General features: G+C 45.2%; 1 protein-coding gene across 1 annotated transcript in view; it reads left to right on the plus strand.

Annotated features, from left to right (window-relative positions):
- The first annotated feature begins 281 nt into the window (after positions 1–281).
- The window catches only part of LOC111958599 (multiple epidermal growth factor-like domains protein 8), a 41,147-nt gene continuing 20,320 nt past the window's right edge, over positions 282–21,108 (plus strand). The window contains 22 exon segments of the mRNA XM_070437296.1: positions 282–808; positions 1,902–2,153; positions 2,348–2,511; positions 2,792–3,001; positions 3,372–3,552; positions 3,975–4,063; positions 6,224–6,437; positions 11,543–11,726; positions 12,011–12,156; positions 12,508–12,618; positions 12,717–12,868; positions 13,335–13,436; positions 13,581–13,728; positions 14,386–14,549; positions 15,580–15,783; positions 15,902–16,105; positions 16,261–16,506; positions 16,621–16,739; positions 16,857–16,988; positions 17,189–17,386; positions 17,626–17,865; positions 18,026–18,210. Of these exon segments, the coding sequence (XP_070293397.1) occupies positions 1,979–2,153; positions 2,348–2,511; positions 2,792–3,001; positions 3,372–3,552; positions 3,975–4,063; positions 6,224–6,437; positions 11,543–11,726; positions 12,011–12,156; positions 12,508–12,618; positions 12,717–12,868; positions 13,335–13,436; positions 13,581–13,728; positions 14,386–14,549; positions 15,580–15,783; positions 15,902–16,105; positions 16,261–16,506; positions 16,621–16,739; positions 16,857–16,988; positions 17,189–17,386; positions 17,626–17,865; positions 18,026–18,210 (3,568 nt within the window). The 5' untranslated portion in view covers positions 282–808; positions 1,902–1,978.

The following is a 21,108-nucleotide window of genomic DNA, read 5'->3' on the forward strand; positions in this document are numbered from 1 at the left end:
TACAACATAAACGTTTTCAATATTCATTCAAGAAAAGTCACGCCTTGGGAGTTTTATTGAAGACTTAGTTGTTAGCTATCTGTCTAGTTTTGCATGGGAACGCAACTCAAGGGCAGAATAGGGGATGTTTTTTTTGTTATTTTGCATGATATCGGTCCCCACTCCCCCCTTTCCCGCAATTGAATGTGTTTTGTTTCAACATCCCGTACAGTAGGTGGCGGCAATACACCAATAGGTGTAGTCTGCAATAAAACCTTAAAAAAMAAGAAGAAGCAGCGAATAGAATGGAATATTTTTTGTTTTTGTTTCAATACCCTGTACAGTAGGTGGCAGAATAGGTGTAGTCTGCCATAAAACTTTAGAGAAAGAAGAGGAGCATTTTGTGTGGGAGGCTGCCATGTACAAAAACAACAAACATTAAGTAACTTTTCACGCTGGCTATTGTGCTAAGGCGTAACAGCATAATTTAGGCACATTTATGAAGATGTGTCTGAAGCTGCGACAGATATATTTCATTAGTATTATGATTTAGCTAACCATCATTGAATAGATGGCTGCGCTTTTGCATATGGAAATAGCTTGCTCGCTAACTGGCTAGCAGCAATCCAGTAAGCGCGAGCCCCTGCGGAGGGTGGTCTGTGTCCTTTGATTCAGGACGCCGGGGACTGGAGTCCAGTGCTGGAGTCCGACGACCCTCTTTGGTAGCCACTGCTGGCTAACGTTAGCTATCTCACAAGCAGTTTTGCGTTGTGTCGCTCAAAACTCACTGACAATGTAGAATATCATAGGGACGGAGACACGGGATCTGGTGAGTATTACGAATGCATGGGAAGGCTAAGCTAACGGTCCTCTGCTAGTGTGGTATTTATTTAACTAGGTAACGTTAACGTTATCTCTTTCAAGATGTCTAGCGTAGCGGAATTTTCTGTTAACGTTCAATACTCGCTTGCTTGCTGGTAAAAACTAACTAGATACTAGCAACGTACAACGTTTGTATTTAGTTATTCTGTTTACGTTAGCCAACTAATGACATTACGTTAGTTAGCCTTAGCAATAACCGTTAACGTTAGCTAGCTATTTATGGTTCGTCTGCGGATAGTTAGCATTGTTTTGATAGTGGCTAGCTACTAGTAACGTTAGCTAACTGCTCGCTCACGGTTTCCTGGCATTTAGCTATAAGTTCTATGCGTTTATTTGTCTTTACAATGATTTGCTTAACGTGGTTCAATTGAGATGTTTGCTAATCAGTAAGCTAGAAACAGCAGCACCCATAGACAGAATAACTGCGATGGTGATTAGTTAGGAATATCTATATTGAAAACGTCTTAATGTTTTGACAAGTGTAACTAGAAACTATTTGTACATACTAAATTCAAATGAATGAGATTCTGTCATAATGACAGAAGCTGAATCTTCTACAATGTGTGAGGGGACACGTTGTCAGTTTACAACATCACCTCTGACTCTGACTGTTGCCACTTTACAAAATGTGAATCATTAGTTTACCTTAGAGACAGAAATAATTGGAACAGTAATAACACTAGTCTCATATGAAAAGCACATTCCTTAAGTTGTCACTGTGCCATCGACATAAATGAAAGAATATGTTCTCTGCCTGCCAGCACAGATTTTTTTTACCCTGTTTGTTTACTTCTGAATGTTACTGCAATATGTATGTATTTAGTTTGATTGGAAGTTATTGCCTAATGCCTATCTTGTGGAGTTTTAGATGTTTTACTCTGTAAATACGGTGCTGTAACCAGAGTGCAACACTGATGTGACATATAGGATGAAAGATGCTCTAGTTTTGCCTATGTTGAAATGTAACTTCCTTGTAAAATATTTTTTGCATATGTAGTCCATCTCACTGAAGTTGCATTGCTTGTTTGAACCATTTCTAGGTTCCCGGCTTGTGAGCGAGGTAATCGGACAACCCCATCTTCTTCACCTCCTCCACCTATTCCAGGTGGGGGAGAGGATGGCCTCCCTCCTCCATGTCCCCCTGCTGGGGTTGCTGCTGGTGGCTGTAGCCCCTGGGTGTTGGGCAGGAGACTGTAAGGGCCACAGACAGGTGCTCAGGGGCCCCCCAGGGTACATCACAGACGGGCCAGGGAACTACTCTGTAAACGGGAACTGCGAGTGGCTCATCAAAGGTGAGTGAGACAGTGGTAGGAAAACTGAGTGCTGTGAGGACAGTGTGTGTTGATAGATTAGTTGTCTTAGTTGATTGTCAGTTTGATGTGAATACATGGGTCTCAAGATATGCCAAGGAATATCCTGAGTAGAGCAAATTAAGTGAACTCTAAATTATATCAGACTGATGTTTCTTACCTGTATTCTCTCCAAGCCCCCAGCAGCAATTACCGTATCGTCCTGAACTTTACCTTCATGGAGACAGAATGCACGTATGATTACCTGTTCGTCTACGATGGAGACTCCTACCAGAACCCTCTACTGGCCAGTCTGAGTGGCACCACCCTGCCGCAGCCCATAGAAGCCAAGTCTGGCAAGGTAACCGCATCATTATCTATGGAAGGCGGAACRAGACATGTTCTGAGATGTCGGATATCAACCTCAGACTGCTGGGGATTTGGGTGGGGAAACTTCATACCAACATTAAATGGATGGATTTATTGACGGGTTTCCATGACCTCAATTTGATTTCAGCACACAATTCAGAGTAACAGCTGGACTTTTCTGACTCGATGGGCTGGATGGATTACAATATCATGGAAAAAATGTAATCCAGTTGTTCATTGCCCACTTCACATCCTTTCTCTCCTCCCTCCAGATGCTGCTCCACCTCTTCAGTGATGCCAACTACAACCTCCTGGGCTTCAATGCCACCTACTCGTTCTCTGTGTGCCCTGGGGCCTGTGGAGGTCACGGGCGCTGTGACACGGCCTCGTCCCTGTGCCAGTGCCACCTGGGCTGGGGAGGAGCCGACTGCAGCACCCCTCTATGTCCCCAGGCCTGCATCCTGCACGGCACCTGTGACAAGGTAAGAAGGGGAAGGGAGACTTTATTGTCCACATTGGAAACTGCAGTCTTTAGACAACATACAGACAACGTATTGGTTTATTACAGTGCAATAAAACAAAGGTTGGGATAAGTTAGGCGTGGATTGAAAGTGGACAGCCAACTGAGATGCTGGAGACAGCTAGCTGAGGGAACCTATGTACAAGGCTGCCTAAGAAGTTAATTATTAAGCAGGGTATACATTTGAGTTCAAACACATAAGGGGAAACCAGTGCAGCAACATAAATAAGGGTTGAATGACCCTCCTTTCCTTTACATGTTGTAATATCGTTGATTGCTGATTTCTCTCAAACTTTATCCTTCTCTCTCTTTCTCCTTTCTCTTCCTCTCAGAGAGGAGAGCGTTGTCTCTGCAGTTCAGATTTCCTGGGCCAGAGCTGTCAGCTGGGTCTCCGTGATGACAGTGGGGCGGGGCAGTGGTGGCAGGTGAGTGGGGGCGACCCCTACACGCCCCCCCGGACCGGTTCTGCTGGGGTCTACCTGTCCTCCACTGGAGCCATGTACCTTTTTGGAGGTGAGAGATGGAACACTGAACAACTGTTTGTTTATTTTTTTTTTTTTATATAGTGGTGGATCCCATTGTACATAAAACAAGTATTATACATGCCCATGGTATACCATTCTAATTCAGGTGTTGTTAGTTAGGGTTATTAGTTAGCAGGGTGTTGCCAGTCAGGATGTTAGTATTGTTTTGTTTTCACTTTATGTGCTGATTCATTGTCTAACTAGACCCGGTATCGACCCAGTCAGGAGTATTGGTGGGCTTGGTTAACATTAACCCAGTTTAGATGAGGCGAGCACATGGCTTCACAGAAGACCTTGACATTATTGCTGTTGGACAACTGGCTCTGCATAGTAATCATTGTGGCTTTCAATGTATGTCATGATGTAATTGGTTAACTGGTTCTGTATGGTTGGTGCTGTTTGATATTTCAGGGTTTGACTTGAACCGAGCTTTGGGGGACCTGGTTAAATACAACTTCAGCTTGAACCAATGGGAGAACAGATCTTATGGACACTCCCCAGTAAGTGCCTGCACGCATGCCAGAAATGTCATCTTAATAAAATATGTCAAAGACTGTTCTCTTTAGTTATTCTTTCCTGTGTTTATCTTATGCTTTGATATTTTATTCAAGATCCCAGCAAAAATTGGCTTTTCATTTATCTGACTTTCATTAAACTACATGTCCAGCCCTTCTATTTAGCCTCACAATAAAGTGTTTTACCATTTTCTTTTCAAGACAACCAGGGCTACAAGTAGAACACAAAACAATTTGACATAAACAGTTACATTCATGAGTTTTATTGACAAATGTACATAAACAAATAAGGTCCGCCAAAGCAAAAACCTGATAAATTCATTTATATGAATGCTGTAAGTACAGAAATTGTCAGTGACAACTGTTTGGAGTTTGTGACAACAGCAACTACAGTATGTGAGCTTATTACTGTATTATAACAATATGATCTTCTATGTTGAAGAACCCCTTATGTTTTAACAACTCTTTTGTAGCTTGTGAGTGTCATAGAGCAAAATATGTTACATGTGCGTGTTCATGTGACTCAGCTTTTAATAATTTGTAGCTCAAACCATTCGGACTCTGCAGTATAAAAGACCCGGCCCCAGGCCCCTTCGGGTTACACCTTGTCTCACAAACACCACTCTTGCTTCGCCCCCGTTAATCACACAGACTAAAAGGGGTTAGTTCAAAATGCACCGGCGATGCGATTGGACTAAACCAATGCTCATAAAAATCTCTCTTTCCCTCCCTCNTTTTTTTATATAGTGGTGGATCCCATTGTACATAAAACAAGTATTATACATGCCCATGGTATACCATTCTAATTCAGGTGTTGTTAGTTAGGGTTATTAGTTAGCAGGGTGTTGCCAGTCAGGATGTTAGTATTGTTTTGTTTTCACTTTATGTGCTGATTCATTGTCTAACTAGACCCGGTATCGACCCAGTCAGGAGTATTGGTGGGCTTGGTTAACATTAACCCAGTTTAGATGAGGCGAGCACATGGCTTCACAGAAGACCTTGACATTATTGCTGTTGGACAACTGGCTCTGCATAGTAATCATTGTGGCTTTCAATGTATGTCATGATGTAATTGGTTAACTGGTTCTGTATGGTTGGTGCTGTTTGATATTTCAGGGTTTGACTTGAACCGAGCTTTGGGGGACCTGGTTAAATACAACTTCAGCTTGAACCAATGGGAGAACAGATCTTATGGACACTCCCCAGTAAGTGCCTGCACGCATGCCAGAAATGTCATCTTAATAAAATATGTCAAAGACTGTTCTCTTTAGTTATTCTTTCCTGTGTTTATCTTATGCTTTGATATTTTATTCAAGATCCCAGCAAAAATTGGCTTTTCATTTATCTGACTTTCATTAAACTACATGTCCAGCCCTTCTATTTAGCCTCACAATAAAGTGTTTTACCATTTTCTTTTCAAGACAACCAGGGCTACAAGTAGAACACAAAACAATTTGACATAAACAGTTACATTCATGAGTTTTATTGACAAATGTACATAAACAAATAAGGTCCGCCAAAGCAAAAACCTGATAAATTCATTTATATGAATGCTGTAAGTACAGAAATTGTCAGTGACAACTGTTTGGAGTTTGTGACAACAGCAACTACAGTATGTGAGCTTATTACTGTATTATAACAATATGATCTTCTATGTTGAAGAACCCCTTATGTTTTAACAACTCTTTTGTAGCTTGTGAGTGTCATAGAGCAAAATATGTTACATGTGCGTGTTCATGTGACTCAGCTTTTAATAATTTGTAGCTCAAACCATTCGGACTCTGCAGTATAAAAGACCCGGCCCCAGGCCCCTTCGGGTTACACCTTGTCTCACAAACACCACTCTTGCTTCGCCCCCGTTAATCACACAGACTAAAAGGGGTTAGTTCAAAATGCACCGGCGATGCGATTGGACTAAACCAATGCTCATAAAAATCTCTCTTTCCCTCCCTCTCCTGTTAACCCATTTCTACAACACTCCCTATCTTACTGCCTCACTTTCACCCCTCCCTTTTCTCTTTCTTCTTGTTCCCACTTCCGCTCATCCTTCCCTTCCTCCTGCCCACCCTATCCCAACTGCCATCTCTCTTCTCATCACCACCCTCTTCCTCTCGCCCTTCTTTCTTTCCCCCCTCCCTCTGTCAGGCGGCTCGTCACTCCCACACGGCAGTAGAGTGGAAGGGGAACATGGTGATCTTCGGAGGAGAGCTCGCAAGCGGCGCTTTAGCCAGCGACGTCTGGATGTACCGCCCAATCCAGGATGACTGGCAGCAGCTCGGCCAATCCCATTCGCCCGGGGCACCAAGAGTGGCCAACCATGCAGCAGCTGTAGTGGATAACTATCTCTACATATTTGGAGGTAAATAACTTATTGAAATAGAATGTTGTTAACTGAATTTGTATTCTCTGGCCTGAATGCCAAGTGTCACATCTGGAAGAAACCTGGCACTATCCCAACGGTGAAGCATGGTGGTGGCAGCATCATTCTGTGGGGATGTTTTTCAGCGGCAGTGACTGGGAGAATAGTCAGGATCGAGGGAAAGATGAACAGAGCAGAGTGTTAACTCGAAATGACACAACGACAAGGTTCCAGTTTAACAAAGTTTACTATACCGTATGAACACACTCAAAGGTAGCCATTACACTCAAGGCTAGGTCCATCGACGACAAGAATCCGCTGGATTCTCTGTGCTTGAATAAGTTCCTTGATGCTGCTAATCTCGAAGTCTTTTCTCTGTGACAGACTTGATTGACTTCACAGCATCAACTAATGAGTAGTTGTCAGTGAAACAAACTACAGGTAGAAAGTGCCGTTTTGTCCCACCAGTGTTAAGCTCTGAGAACAGAGTTGCAAGAAAGATCGCATTGTCAATTCCATCCGCAAGAGCAAGTGTTTCTCCAACAAGTGTGCTTCGGACGACCCTTCTGATCCTTTTTGACTGCCAACAGATAGGTGAGAATCTTCCTCCTTCACCCATTAACACGATTAGATGTCCACCTTGTGTGCCTCCATCTGTAAGGTTCCCTAGCGAAGCATCACTGAAGACAGCTAGTTTCAAAGAGTCATTTTTTCCAACATGCTGAAACTTTAAAGTCACTTGTTGTGATTTCAGTTTACGAACAACTTTGTTTGCCTCATGAATGGTTTGTACAGTGGCATGTTTTGTGTTAGATGCCAAGTTGCAACCATCAAACATTACATCAGGTCTACTCTGTCTRGCAGCCCATAAAATTTGTCCTATCTTTGACCTCAATTGACCAGCTTCAATTCCACATAGAGGGGAATTCCTTTGTACGGCTCTTGAAGAATCCTGGATGGGTTGAAGATTCTTGATATAGCTCTCCTGTTGCATCAGTATTTTTCCATCAACTGTAATAAACTCTATGCCAACATAACAAAAATTATCATGCTCCTCACGGCCAACCTAGAAAACAGCTTTGAGGTGTGGAATCACAGTTGAAGCAAAGGTTTGTGAGCCACCCCAGATAYAGTCATCAACATGACAGGCAAGTACTCCAGTCACATTGCAGTCTTGATCAAGCCAATAGAAGACTGCAGGATCCACTTGTGACATTTTTCCACCTGTACTCAGCATTGATGCCTTGACTTTGTTGTACCAGTAGAGTGATGCATCTGCCAGTCCATACACACACTTTTTTAGTTTCCAGTGTTCCTTCGCTTTTAGCTTCAGGCGGAGGTCGGATGTGAATTTCCCTTGACAGCTCTGTTCCCTGCAAAAATGCAGATTTGATGTCTATGGAATTAAGTTTCCATTTTTTCTGGCAGATCACTGACATCAGCAATCTGAGTGACTCTGAGGCGCATGTCGGTGAGTCTTTTGGGAGTTCTTTAGCAGCCAACTCCTCAACCTCTAGCCACTAGCCGTGCTTTAGGCACTATTCCAGTTAAGGATTCTTTAAGGGTACACACCCACCTTGTTGAGACGCGTTTTTGGCCAATGTCTTTGACTTCCTCAAACACTCAATTTTTCCTCCAATTACTGAGCTCATCTAGCTTAGCTGAGTCAAATGACACGTCCTTTGTTTCAAGTACATCATCATTTTGAATGTCATTCTGTTTTTCTCGATTTTCCATTGGTTCAATTCCGATATTATCTACAAGTGACAGGTCAGCTGACCCTGTTGTACCAGAAAGTGTAGCTGGTTCAGACTACTGCAAGTTGTACCAGTCTTGTGTTTTTGCTTTCCTGCTTCGTCCAATGACGGTTGCTGTATGTGGAATTACCACTTTCTCTTCCATGTATTTAACAGTTTGTCCAGTTTTCAGATTGAACAACATGTTCTCTTAACACATGGCTGTTGTTGAATGTTTTTCCTCATTTGAACGCTCAAGGTATTACTGTGCATGGTTGAAGGTTCTGCTCCATTTCTGTGTCAGTTTCAGTGTCCATATCATTGGATGCGACATCTGGTAAGTTTGTGGTCTGTTACTGTGTCCTTTTTGTCATTTCATTAGGAATGATTCTCAGCAACTGCCCTCTATCTTGTTGATCATTTACTTTCGCAATCTTGATGATGCACCCTGACAATGATGCCTCCGTGCTCACAATATCACCACACCATCTTGACCAATGACTACTTCCGGTCCTTTCCAATCTTGACAGTCAACTTGTTTGTAGTACCTTTGTTTCCAGTTTCGTACTTCTCATCATCATTTATTCCTGAATGCTGAGTAACTCTGAAGTCTGTCAACTGTGATGTCCAATTTTTGTAAAGCTTTAACAATATGTGTTTTTTCTTTAGTGTTCATGTTTCTCTGTGACTGTCAGAATCCTCCATGTGCTCTGTGTCAGTCAGAATCTCATTTTGCATGGACTCTGTTGTGATGTCTTTGTCTAAATGTTAACACATAGTGGCCTGAGGTAGTAAGTTCAAGAGTCACTGGTTGTTTAAACATCACTGCTTGTCATTCTTGAGGGAAGCTTTGCTTAATAGTAAGGGGATATCTGTAGGGACCACCTCTGTTTCAATGTGACACTTTATCTGACCAATTTTTGCTGGTATCTTAACTCTCTTGGTAGAATGGACAATTCTCCCATCTCCAAATTTGAAAGCTCTGTTGCTTGGTGTGTCAATCATATTTTGTACTTCTTTCATACTTAGTTCACTGACATAGCTATCAAGCCATTTTGCACCACACACTGTCCGTGTACATGCAGTATCAATCACAGCAGATCCTAAGGATTCAACTATAAAAATCTCAGTATCACAAGCAGATTCATTTGAAAACAGTGTAATGTTACACTGCTCTATCTCTGTGTTTACATTTTCCTATGTTAGTTTAACTTGTTCATTTTTATGAGGACAGTCTTTAACCCAATGGTAAGTGCTTTGACAAATAGCACATTTTGATCTCCTTACATATTTGTCCAGTGGATTTGTGCCGGGAAATGGCGCCCTCTTCTGGTTGTCTTAAGAACGTGACTTGTTGGCGCCTTTTCTCTGCTGCTCAGTGTAATATGCTGCGTCACTCACTTGCATTCCATCTGTTATTGGCGCGACAGACGTCTTTTCACCAAAACATTTTTTTTAGTGCCGACTTCATTGATGCAAAAGTCAGCACAGTACAGGCAGGCAAAGCCAACTGTTTCTCCCTACCACCTAGACAGGCAGTATCTAGCAACTTGAAAGCTAACACTGCATCCGGGAGAACCATGTCGTACTTGCGCATCCTATTGTACCTCTGTTCGAAATCAATGATGTAGTCCGTCATTGCAACCGAAATATCTCTCGTAACACTGTCAAAGTTTGAATATGCCTCGTAGGCACGGTCTTTCTCTTATTTAAGAAATACAGAATCCAGTGCTGTGATCAAAGTTCCCATACCGTCATCCTTGTTCAAATCCTCAACGGATATTTCCAGTGCTGTATCTCTCGCTCTTCCCTCGAGCGATAATACCACCGCAAGTGCTTGCTTTTTCACGTCCAGATTAGTAACCCGTGTCCAGATTCCAAGTTCATTTATCCAACTTTCGTACGACCTCTTCTCGTCGATGCGAGGGGGCACATTGTAGTTATTAGCCATCCTCTGCTACCAATGTTAACTCGAAATGACACAACGACAAGGTTCCAGTTTAACAAAGTTTACTATACCGTATGAACACACTCAAAGGTAGCCATTACACTCAAGGCTAGGTCTATCGACGACAAGACTCCCTGCGCAGGTGCACTCTTGACTGAGTGATAGCCCCGTAATAACAGAAATATAGGGATACTTAAAACATGAACTTAACACAAAGTACAAAGAGATCCTTGATGAAAACCTGCTCCAGAGCGCTCAGACTGGGGCAAAGGTTCACCTTCCAGCAGGACAACYACCCTAAGCACACAGCCAAGATAACGCAGGAGTGGCTTCGGAACAAGTCTCTGAATGTCCTTGAGTGGCCCAGCCAGAGCCTGGAGTTGAACCCAATCGAACATCTCTGGACAGACCTGAAAATAGCTGTGCAGCGACGCTCCCCATTCAACCTGACAGAGCTTGAGAGGATCTGCGGAGAAGAATGGGAGAAACTCCCCAAATACAGGTGTGGCAAGCTTGTAGCGTCATACCCAAGAAGACTCAAGACTGTAATCGCTGCCAAAGGTGCTTCAACAAAGTACTGAGGAAAGGGTCTGAATACTTATGTAAATGTATTATTTCAGATTTTTATTTTTAAAACATTTGCAAACCTTTCTAAAAACCTGTTTTTGCTTTGTCATTATGTGGTATTGTGTGTAGATTGATGAGGGGGGGGGAAACTATTTAATCCATTTTAGAATAAGGCTGTAACGTAACAAAATGTGGAAAAAGTCAAGGGGTCTGAATACTTTCCGAATGCACTATGTCGTGTTTTGTGTGGACGCCCGGGAAGAGTAGATCCTGCTTTTGCAAAAGCTAATGGGGATCCAAATAAAATACCACATTATTTGCGATTCATTCAGGACTATGAGTAATTATGGTAGCATCCACGTTCATGTAGAAGTTTTTTTAAGAAACATTATATTCTTATTTACAATAAAGGTAACTCCAAAATGACACTACATTATTTACCATTCATTTAATTTGGGCGCACAATCTGAAACGCAATCAAAACAAACAGCAAATGCATCCAACAAGTTTGTAGAGTCACAAGCTTGATGTAATCATTGTGTACTAGGAATATTGGACCATATACTAAACTTTTGACGTCTTTAATACACACATACGGGAATMATGTACAAAAAGTGCTGTTCTATCTAAACAGTTCACCCAATATGGATTAAAATACCCTCAAATTAAAGTTGACAGTCTGTACTTTAACCTTATAGCCCATTGTATCATTTGAAATCCAAAGTGCTGGAGTACAGCATCCAAACAACAACAAATGTGTCACCGTCTCAATACTTCACTCTATCCTAAGATCGCGCCTATCCGTTGTGAATAAGTACTCTTGTAATCTTTCTCTCCTCCTCTCCCCTCTGCAGGTCGTACGGAAGAGGACATGTTCTCATCATCTCTGTATCGGTTTGGTCTGCGGGGGTCTGGGGTGTGGGAAGCGGTGCAGCCCACTGGGGGGAAGCCCCCCGCCACAGCAGGCCACTCCATGGTGTTCCACCCCCCGTCCCGGGTCCTGCTGGTCTACGGGGGCCACAGGCCTACCACTGCCAGGTACAGTTGGAGGAGGGGATTGTGGGACTGTGATGGTGATGTGTGTTTATTATCAAAGGTAAAGTACACACAGAGTAAACACTGTGTTGTGTGTGTTTGATGCTATTTGGTAATGCAAGAACAGGTTCTCGCTAGGTTCTTGGCTTCTCCATGTGTCAGTGTCCGTGTGATTCCCAGTAGTGTTTGGTATCTATTTGTGTCTCAGCAGGTGTCTGTGTTAACGTTGGACTGTGTCTATTGTCTCAAATAATCTGCCTCCTTCCTGCCTCTCTCTCCCCCCTCAGGTTCAGTGTACGTGTGAACTCCACGGATGTATTCCACGTGGACCGGAGGTTCTGGACCTCGTTCCGTTCCCGTTTCCCAGCCACAGGCCCCAGGGAGAGAGCCTTCCACTCAGCCACCATCATCGGCAACTACATGGTGGTCTATGGTGAGGGGACGTATGGTAGAGATGGAGATCACAGAGAATATAGGATAGGGATGGAGACCTCTTGAATGGATTCATACAATTGTTTGCTGTCCAGCCCCTTTTCCCTCTAATATTGCTCTTATTCTCCCTATTACCCTTCTCTTTCTCTTTGCCTCTCTCTCTCTCTTTCTCTTTGCCTCTCTCTCTTTCTCTTTGCCTCTCTCTCTCTCTTTCTCTTTGCCTCTCTCTCTCTCTTTCTCTTTGCCTCTCTCTCTCTCTTTCTCTTTGCCTCTCTCTCTCTCTCTTTCTCTCTCTCTCTCTTTCTCTTTGCCTCTCTCTCTCTCTTTCTCTTTGCCTCTCTCTCTCTCTCAGGGGGGAATGTGCACATCCACTACCAGGAGGAGAAGTGTTATGATGAGGAAATCTTCTTCTACCACCTGGGATGTCACCAGTGGGTGTCTGCTGGGGAGAGCCTCCAACACAGTGAGTCCCTACACACACACACATTCTCACTTGCTCATACACAGACATATTCATGTTGCTTTATGTTGAATCATCTCTCTCTCTCTCTTTTCGTACAGGAGTAGAGGCTGTGAGAGGGCGGTACTCCCATGTAGCTGCTGTGATGGAAGGCAGGGTGCTGCTGGTTGCCGGGGGTTACAGTGGTATTGCCCGTGGAGACCTGGTGGCGTACAAAGTTCCACTGTTCGTGAGCAGCGACCCAGGAGACCGGGTGAGTCAAGAAGTAAGGAGGGGGGAGGGATGGAGAGTTTATTAAGGAATATTATTGCATGGTGAACAGGGGCATATTGAAAGGGGGAGAGGTGGATGGTTGAAACTGCAATGCTCTCATCTCCTGAAACATAATATTTTTCAGTGATAATGTTTTTTGGGGGTTGAAAGCAGAACTTGTAAACATTATATTTCTTGTGCACAATTTTGGGGTAGTTCACAGTATAGTGTGGTGCAGGGCTCTCCAACCCTGTTCCTGGAGAGCTACCCTCCTGTAGGTTTTCGCACCAACCCCAGTTGTAACTAACCTGATTAATTTTTATCAACCAGCAAATGATTAGTATCAGATTATTAGTATTAGGGTTAGAGCGAAAACCTACAGGACGGTAGCTCTCCAGGAACATGGTTGGAGAGCTCTGCTGTGGTGTGTGTATCTTTGTTTGACTGTGCGTTTCTGTGTGTGTCAGGACGCTGTGTGTGCRGAGGCACCAGACGAGAGCATGTGTCTGAAGAACCCAGAATGCAGCTGGTGTGAGGGCCGCTGTCGGGAGTACCAACCCACCAACCCGGTAACACACCTATCCAACACCCTGCTTTTTCSATCCCTTTTTCTCCATCTTCAACCCAAACCTCATCCATCTGTCCTCCCCATCCACCTTCTAAGAATCTAACTTGACCATGGATAAAAACAATGTTTAACTGTCTCTCTCCAGTGTGGCAGCACAGGGTGCCTGGGCCTGGCCCGCTTCCTGTCTGACTGCCAGTCCTGCCTGGTGTTCAGTGGGGCTCCAGGTTCCCTGCCCCGCGCCCCCGGTGACTTCGGCTGGTGTGTCCAGAACGAGTCCTGCCTACCTGTGTCAGGTGAGATGCACAGAGGGAGAAGGGGAAATACAAATATCAAAAGCTAAAATGRATAGGAGAAAAAAGACATGAGGGACCATGAATTGGGGCTCCCCCCTAGATACCTACTGCAGCCCTCATCCTCCACATACAACACCCATCTGACAGTCACATTCTGTTAAAGGTCCCCAAAGCACACACATCCCTGGTTCGCTCCTCTTTTCAGTTCGCTGCGTTTAATCTCCAGCTCTTCATTCAAAGAATCAATCATGGACGTTCTTACTTACAGTTGTGGCTGCTTCGTGTGATGTATTGCTGTCTCTACTCTCTACCTTCTTGCCCTTTGTGCTGTGTCTGTGCCCAATAATGTTTGTACCATGTTTTGTGCTGCTACCATGTTGTCATGTTGTGTTGCTACCATGCTGTGTTGTCGGTTTAGGTCTCTCTTTATGTAGTGTTGTGGTGTCTCTTGTCATGTGAGTTTTGTCCTATATTTGTTATTTATCCCAGCCCCTGTCCCCGCAGGAGGCAATTTGCCTTCTGGTAGGCCGTGATTGTAAATAAGAATTTGTTCTTAACTGACTTGCCTAGTTAAATAAAAATGAAAAGTATTGTAAGATTGAGGTCTGGTACTGTGTGTGTTGTTTAATGAGCTCCCCCTCCCTCTCGGTATTGCAGATCAAAGTGCTTGCCGTGTGGACCAGATCTCAGGGGCGTACGGCTGGTGGGGGGAGCGTACCCGTTTCCTCGCCACAATACTTTCCTGTCGCACTGAGAACTATGTCCCGGGACTGCACCTGCTCACCTTCCAGCACCCCCGCAATGACTCCCAGCCTGACAAGGTACAGAGGCCCCGCCATGTAAGGTTGTCACGTTGCCAACATTGCAATACTACTTTAACTGATTTTCCATGGCAAAAAGGAAAACACAAAGCAGACATAACTGTTTGGTCTTTTAAAAAACCTACTGTATGTAGATTGTGTGTTATAGCTTGGAAAATAAACTGAATTCTGGGTGACATCAGGCTGCTTGTTTCCAACATTAGGACTGTTTCCTCAGAACATTTACTCCGCTCCATGTTTTGTTTCATGCCACAATACCTCTGAGTATCAGTATACTGGTACTACTCGTGACAACCCTACCGCCAAGTATTGTGGCCCTGTGTGGCTCGTGGGTTCGATTCCCTCACAAACACAACCAGTCATGATGTTTTCATCTGATTTGTCAAACAATCACTTCAAAGGGCTCCTTTTACTAGGCTATCCAGGCACATTCATCCACTCTCAACATAGTTCCAGCCTCCAAACAGTGGTGACTGGAAAGCGGCATCTTTTACACAAAACACCAAAAAGTGTAATGACATTTGGCGATTATCATTAGGCAATAATTTATGTGTCCACTGCTGTCCTCGCGTCCTGGTGTCGGCCACTCAATTCTGGCTTGTCAAAATGTTAGTGTTCCCGTCGAACCACATCACATTTTGGAGTGTAGGCTAATACCACCCATTTATTTTCAAGTCCATTCGCAAATGTTTCATGCGTCTGACATGCGGTAATGAAAAATAATGGTACAGTTTTCTTGACATTTTGTTTTAATTATTATGATAGGCCCGTGTTCTACCGGTACGGCGTACCCCCACTTTCTTTTGCAAGGACACCGTACCACCTTACTTTCACCCCTGGTATTACCTCTACTTCTAGCTATACTGCGTCTCTAAAGCCCCTCTAAATACTTACCCTCCTCCCACCCTGCTTAAGATACTGTGGGCTTCCCAAACTGACTGAATGTAATGCTGCTGACTTCTGACATGTTGTACCTTGCTGTCTGTTGTAACACCTCCATCCAATCCCTCTTGAACCTCCACCCCTTCAGGTGTCCATCCTGCGCAGCACCTCCATCATCCTCAGCCCCACCACAGAGATGGATGTCACCCTGCAGTTCCGGGGCTTCATCCACCCTCTGTGGGGCGCCCCTCCACCTGCGCCCCCTCCCACTGAGACAATTTCCATGTGGGCCCGGATACAAAGGCTACACTTTGAGGCCCGCATGGCTGCTGGACCCAACTCCCTGCAACTGGTGAGCGAGGGAGAAAGAGCGGGAGATGGGCGCTTACATTACACATTTTTTGAGAGATACGAGTAGATCCAGCCTGTAATTTGTTTTACTGAACTCTCTCACTCCCTCCTCCCCTCAGAATGAGAGGGTAGGTCGCTGGGCAGCTCACCAGGAGAAGGAGACGAAGCTGCTGTCCCGTCCTGACATGGGTCGTTTATTTCCCAACCTGACCCGAGGGAACCGGTACCTGGTCCAGGCCGAGGGATACCTCAACAACTCAGGCTCTGGACAGACCAGTGAGATGGCTCTGACCTGGAACAGAACCGCCCTGCCCGGCGGAAGTGTGAGTACCAGCTGACAATTACACATTTTATAAACAAAAGGTTTTCACAGTAATACTGAGGCTCAATACCCTTAACATCAATATTGAAGATGTTTGTTTCTCCCACTGTCTCTCTATCTCTTTTTTTTGTTGTTCTCCTTTCTTTCTCTCTGTAGGAGATTTCCTTCCTGTTCTTGGAGCCGTACCGTTCTGGCTCTTGCTCGGGGTACCAGTCTTGCTTGGCATGTCTGTCAGACCAGTCCTGTGGCTGGTGCSCATCTCTGGGCCGCTGTCTGTTCCGTGCACTGCCTGACCTGGAGCCCTGCCCGGAGGACCAGGGGGGAGGGGAGCGCCACCTGCTGCTGGCCCCGCCACAATGCACCCTCTGTGAGGAGTACAGGGACTGCTCCGCCTGCACTCAGGTATTTAACATACAGAACACCTCACTGCCATTAGCTTCATAAAACATTTTATATTTTTAATACTCTCCTTATAGATCTTGTAGACCTTTGACCTTTATGATCTTTGGCCTACAGGATCACTACTGTGAGTGGCAGATCAACTCCAGCAAGAAGGGTGACTACCAATGCAGCCGACGGGGAAGACTGGATGGATCCATTCGCGACCCAGAGGGGTGCCCTAAAGTCTGCAACCAGTGAGTACCCACTGTCAGGCTCATTGTACTATAATGTTGCTTGGTGCAATTACTTCTAGGGTATGCAACTCTCTCCACCTCTCTCTCTCTCTCCCCCTTCCCCACCTCTGTAAACAGGAGGAGGACGTGTGGGGAGTGTCTGTCTAACTCCAGTCAGTGTGCGTGGTGTGAGTCGGCCCAGGCCTGCTTCTACTTCGCTGCCTACCTCACCAAGTATCCCTACGGAGAGTGCAGGGACTGGTATGACAGGTAAACCATTAGAACCAATGAGCTGAACTCCTGTAGTCAACAATGAAACTTGGAACAGCTTAAAATTGAAGTTTAATCTTATTTCCCTTTCCTATTTGGAATCTATTATGTACCAACAACGTGCAATAACCTTTTCTGTCTCCCTCCTTCCCCCAATCCTCTATCCATCCCTTCCTCTATCCTTCTCTCCCCCACTCCAGTGTTCACTCAGTGCCCCAGTGTAAGCAGTGCTCAGCTCTGGTCACCTGTACAGACTGTCTCCAGACGTTTCAGTGCGGCTGGTGTGGAGACTACAACAACCCCACCATCGGCAGGTGTCTACGAGGAGACTGGGGAGGGATGGACGACCCCTCTGTGTATAACTGCAGTGTGGCTGTGGATGAAGTACGGGCTACCAGGTATGATGACCAGCAAACTACCACACTTCAAAATGCTTACTTACCCAGGTTTGACTTCAACTGAGGACAAGCCCCCAAAACGGGCTGTGGTGATGGAAAAAAAGTATTATCTGAGCAGGTCCAGTGTAACTAATGCCTACGTACACTGGACCTGCCTGTGAAGTTACCATGTCAATACCAGACCACCTCTCTGCATTAGGAGGTAATACTGAACCTTGTTATTCCTCCTCCCCCTCGAGTCCTGAGTCCCAGACCTTGGCTCCCCCGCGGCCCATGGAGATGGAGATGGAGCTGGAGCACCTGGAGGAGGGGGAGAGGGACCCAGTCTGGTCCTACCCCAGCTGTCCCGATGTGGAGGAGTGCAGGCTGGGCCTCCACAGCTGCCACCCCTTCGCCACCTGCGTCAACACCCCCACCTCCTTTGAGTGCCACTGTGAGAGGGGCTACACCGGGGACGGCACCCTGCACTGCAACCAGACGTGAGCCTCTCTCTCTCACTCCCTGTCGCTCTTTCTTTTTCTCTCCCTCTCATCCTCCCTATCATGACAAGCCCTTTTCACTTCCACTAGCTTTTATAATGTCTCGTTCTCTGAATAACTCCATTCTCCAAAAGCCGACCCCACTCTCTTTCTGCTCCAGTTGTTATAATGAGTGTCGTCAGGGCCAGTGCAGCGGCAGCCCGCGGTTCGAGTGTGAGTGTTCCCTGGGCTGGACATCTGACCCAGCAACCCTGGTGCTGAGCGGGGTGGAGTGTGACGTGGACTGTGGCTGTAACTTCCACAGCACCTGTATCACCGCCCCAGGCATCTGTGACCACTGCCAGGGTGAGACAGACATAAATATCAACCCATTCTAAGCCTTCCAAAAAAMGAAAAATTACAGCAACACCCCAAGATGACCAGAAAAACAACATATACAGTCGTGGCCAAACGTTTTGAGAATGACACAAATATTAATTTCCACAAAGTTTGCTGCTTTAGTGTAAAGGTGTCTTTAGATATTTTTTATCAATGTTACTATGAGAATACTGAAGTATAATTACAATGCATTTCATAAGTGTCAAAGGCTTATTATGACAATTTACATGAAGTTGATGCAAAGAGTCCAATAATGCACAGTGGTTGACCCTTCTTTTTCAACAACCTCTGCAATTCCTCCAGTGGCATGCTTATTAACTTCTTGGCGCCAACATCCTGACTGATTGCAGCGCATTTCTTGCATAAATCAACTTGCTTTGATTTTGGTCAAATTTTGCTGCGTATGGCTTTGTTTATTCTTACCCGCCCTCGTTGTGGACTGACTTACAAGTCTCAAGGAATTAAAGTCTGGAAGTTTCCTGGCCATGAGGACACTAAAATATCGAATGTTGTTTGATTCCGTGACCACTTATGTTATCCACTTTTGCCTATCGCCCTGCAAGCTGCCCATCATGCTGGCAAAGGCATTGTTTCTCACCCTAAACTGTTCTGGGATGGTTGGGAGAGTTGCTCTCCGGAGGATGTTTGTTGGTACCATTCTTTATTACAGCTGATGTTCTATAGGCAAAAATTGTGAGTGAGCACCCTCACCTTGCTGAGAGAACCCCACAATGAATGTCTCGGGAATGCTTTCTGTTGACAATGAACAGGACTGATGGAAGCTGCTCACCCTTGTCCTTCTCCAACAAAGCCGTGTTTTCCGGCTGCCCCATAACATCGGAAGGGGAATTCATCAAGAGAAATTCTTTACCGCGTCCAATATTCGGTACCTTTGCAGCGATATTCAGTCCTCGTCCTGATGGTTTTTCCTGGAGAGAAGTGGCTCCCAAAGTCTTCTGCCTTGCTGCCATTCTGAGCAAGCTCTGTATGGTGGTGCTACGAACGCGGGGATTCCCGCAGCTGAATCTAAGTTAGGCAGACGGTCCTGGCACTTGCGTGGATTTCTTGCGCGCGGACCTGAAGCTTCTTCACAACAATTGAATACCGTCTCTCTTGAAGTTCCTTGCGTAACGTATTAAATGGTTGATTTAGTGCAATCTGTACTGAGCAATTCCTTGCCTGTGACGCCTTTTTTGTGCAAAGCAATGGATGAGGCAGGCTGTTTCTTGAGTAGACACATGATGACAAGAAGGAAGGAACAATTGATTCCCAAGCACACCTCTTTTTGAAGCGTCCAGTCTTTTATTTGAACTCATAGGATGAAGAGTGATCTCCACCTTGTCCTCGTCATCACTCACACCTGTGTTAACTGAGTAGAATCACTGAACATGAGTTCACTGTGTCTTTTGTGGTAGGGCTGAAATACAGTGGAAATGTTTTTTGGGGATTCAGTTAATTTGCATGGCAAAGAGGGACTTGCAAGTTAATTGGCAATTCATTCTGATCATCTTCTAACTTCTGGAGTACGCGAATGTGTTATATCTATAGCAACTGAGTAGCTAGCATGAACTTTTGTGAAAATTAAAATTAGGTGTCATCTCTCAAAACTTTTGGCCCGACTGTAGTTTATTAATTCCAAAAGTTAATAATTTTTCTCTAATTAGTGCATGGTGCTCCTGTTCTCTCCTTCTCCTCACGGAATTGGACAAGTGGGTTCTCCAGGTGGAGCACGTGCGACAGAGGAGGTTTTGGTTCTGGCGCTGGCCGGGGGCGGGGGCTGTGTGCCCTGCCAGTAGTAAAGCGGCCGATGCGAGGCCCCCTTTGGCTTCTGCCACGAATCAGACAGTGCCAATCTACTGCACACAGTCCAACCGTCAGGGACTAACACTGTGAATCCTGCTTGCCTGGAGTAATCTGAACGGAGACCCAGGTGAGGGGACAGGACAATGGACTCTAGGATTGGATGGATTTATACCCAGTGAGAAATTTAGTTTTGCAGCTTACAAATAATAGTCAATTCTGTATAAATGAATCTGTTTTATAGAACGTATGTTTATGTGCATCAAGCCCAACGTAGTTGCTATGTTGCTCTGTAATTAAGAAACTGCTTCACTGATAACGTTTCGAATTTCTCTCACTTTAATTGCATATCACTGATTATAACAACTGCTCTCTTCCTCTGCAGGATATATGGCACTGTGTTCCGCAAGGTAGGGCGCTCTGTGATCTGTTCCCACCAGTACTCTCTCTGAGCCTCCCCATCTCGTTCTCCCTGGGGTGGGCGAGGGGGCGTCGGGGGGAAGGGGGGGACTCGCCACTGTCCTGTGGGTCCTGTCCCTTCCTGAGAACCTGGCCCCTGGTGTGCCGGGCGAACTGTGCCTCCTGTCGCTCTTCACCCTCACCAGACTCCACCAAGTGAGCACTGTGAGTTCTAACTACACACTAACTCTACTAACACAGACTGGTGTTTATTTTGCTGTAGTGAACAGAGCCACACATTCCCCCATGCCCTGAGATTTTTTGCTGTCCTCTCCACACACAGAGCTCCTACGTTTACCGTTTTGACGCCTGCTTCGTTTCTTTGAGCACCGGGGTGGGTGAGCTCGACCATCAATCATGATTGGGCGTTCCTTGTGGGATCGACCGGATCATGCCAATACAGTGCGAGGCCATTGGTTAAAACTGTCCTAGTCATTTTTTAAAACGTTTTTAAAATAAATAGTTTTTCCTCCTACTTATTTCTGGACTGTAAATATCATGAGTAGTTATTTGAATTCCTTCTGATCCCTTGTTTCTCTCTTCCCAGGTGGGATCTCTGTGTATTTGAGGGGCCAAACGCTCTCGTCCGATCGCGCCTCTAGGGTT

This window comes from Salvelinus sp. IW2-2015, linkage group LG35 (assembly GCF_002910315.2).
Source record: "Salvelinus sp. IW2-2015 linkage group LG35, ASM291031v2, whole genome shotgun sequence".
Lineage (NCBI taxonomy): Eukaryota > Metazoa > Chordata > Actinopteri > Salmoniformes > Salmonidae > Salvelinus > Salvelinus sp. IW2-2015.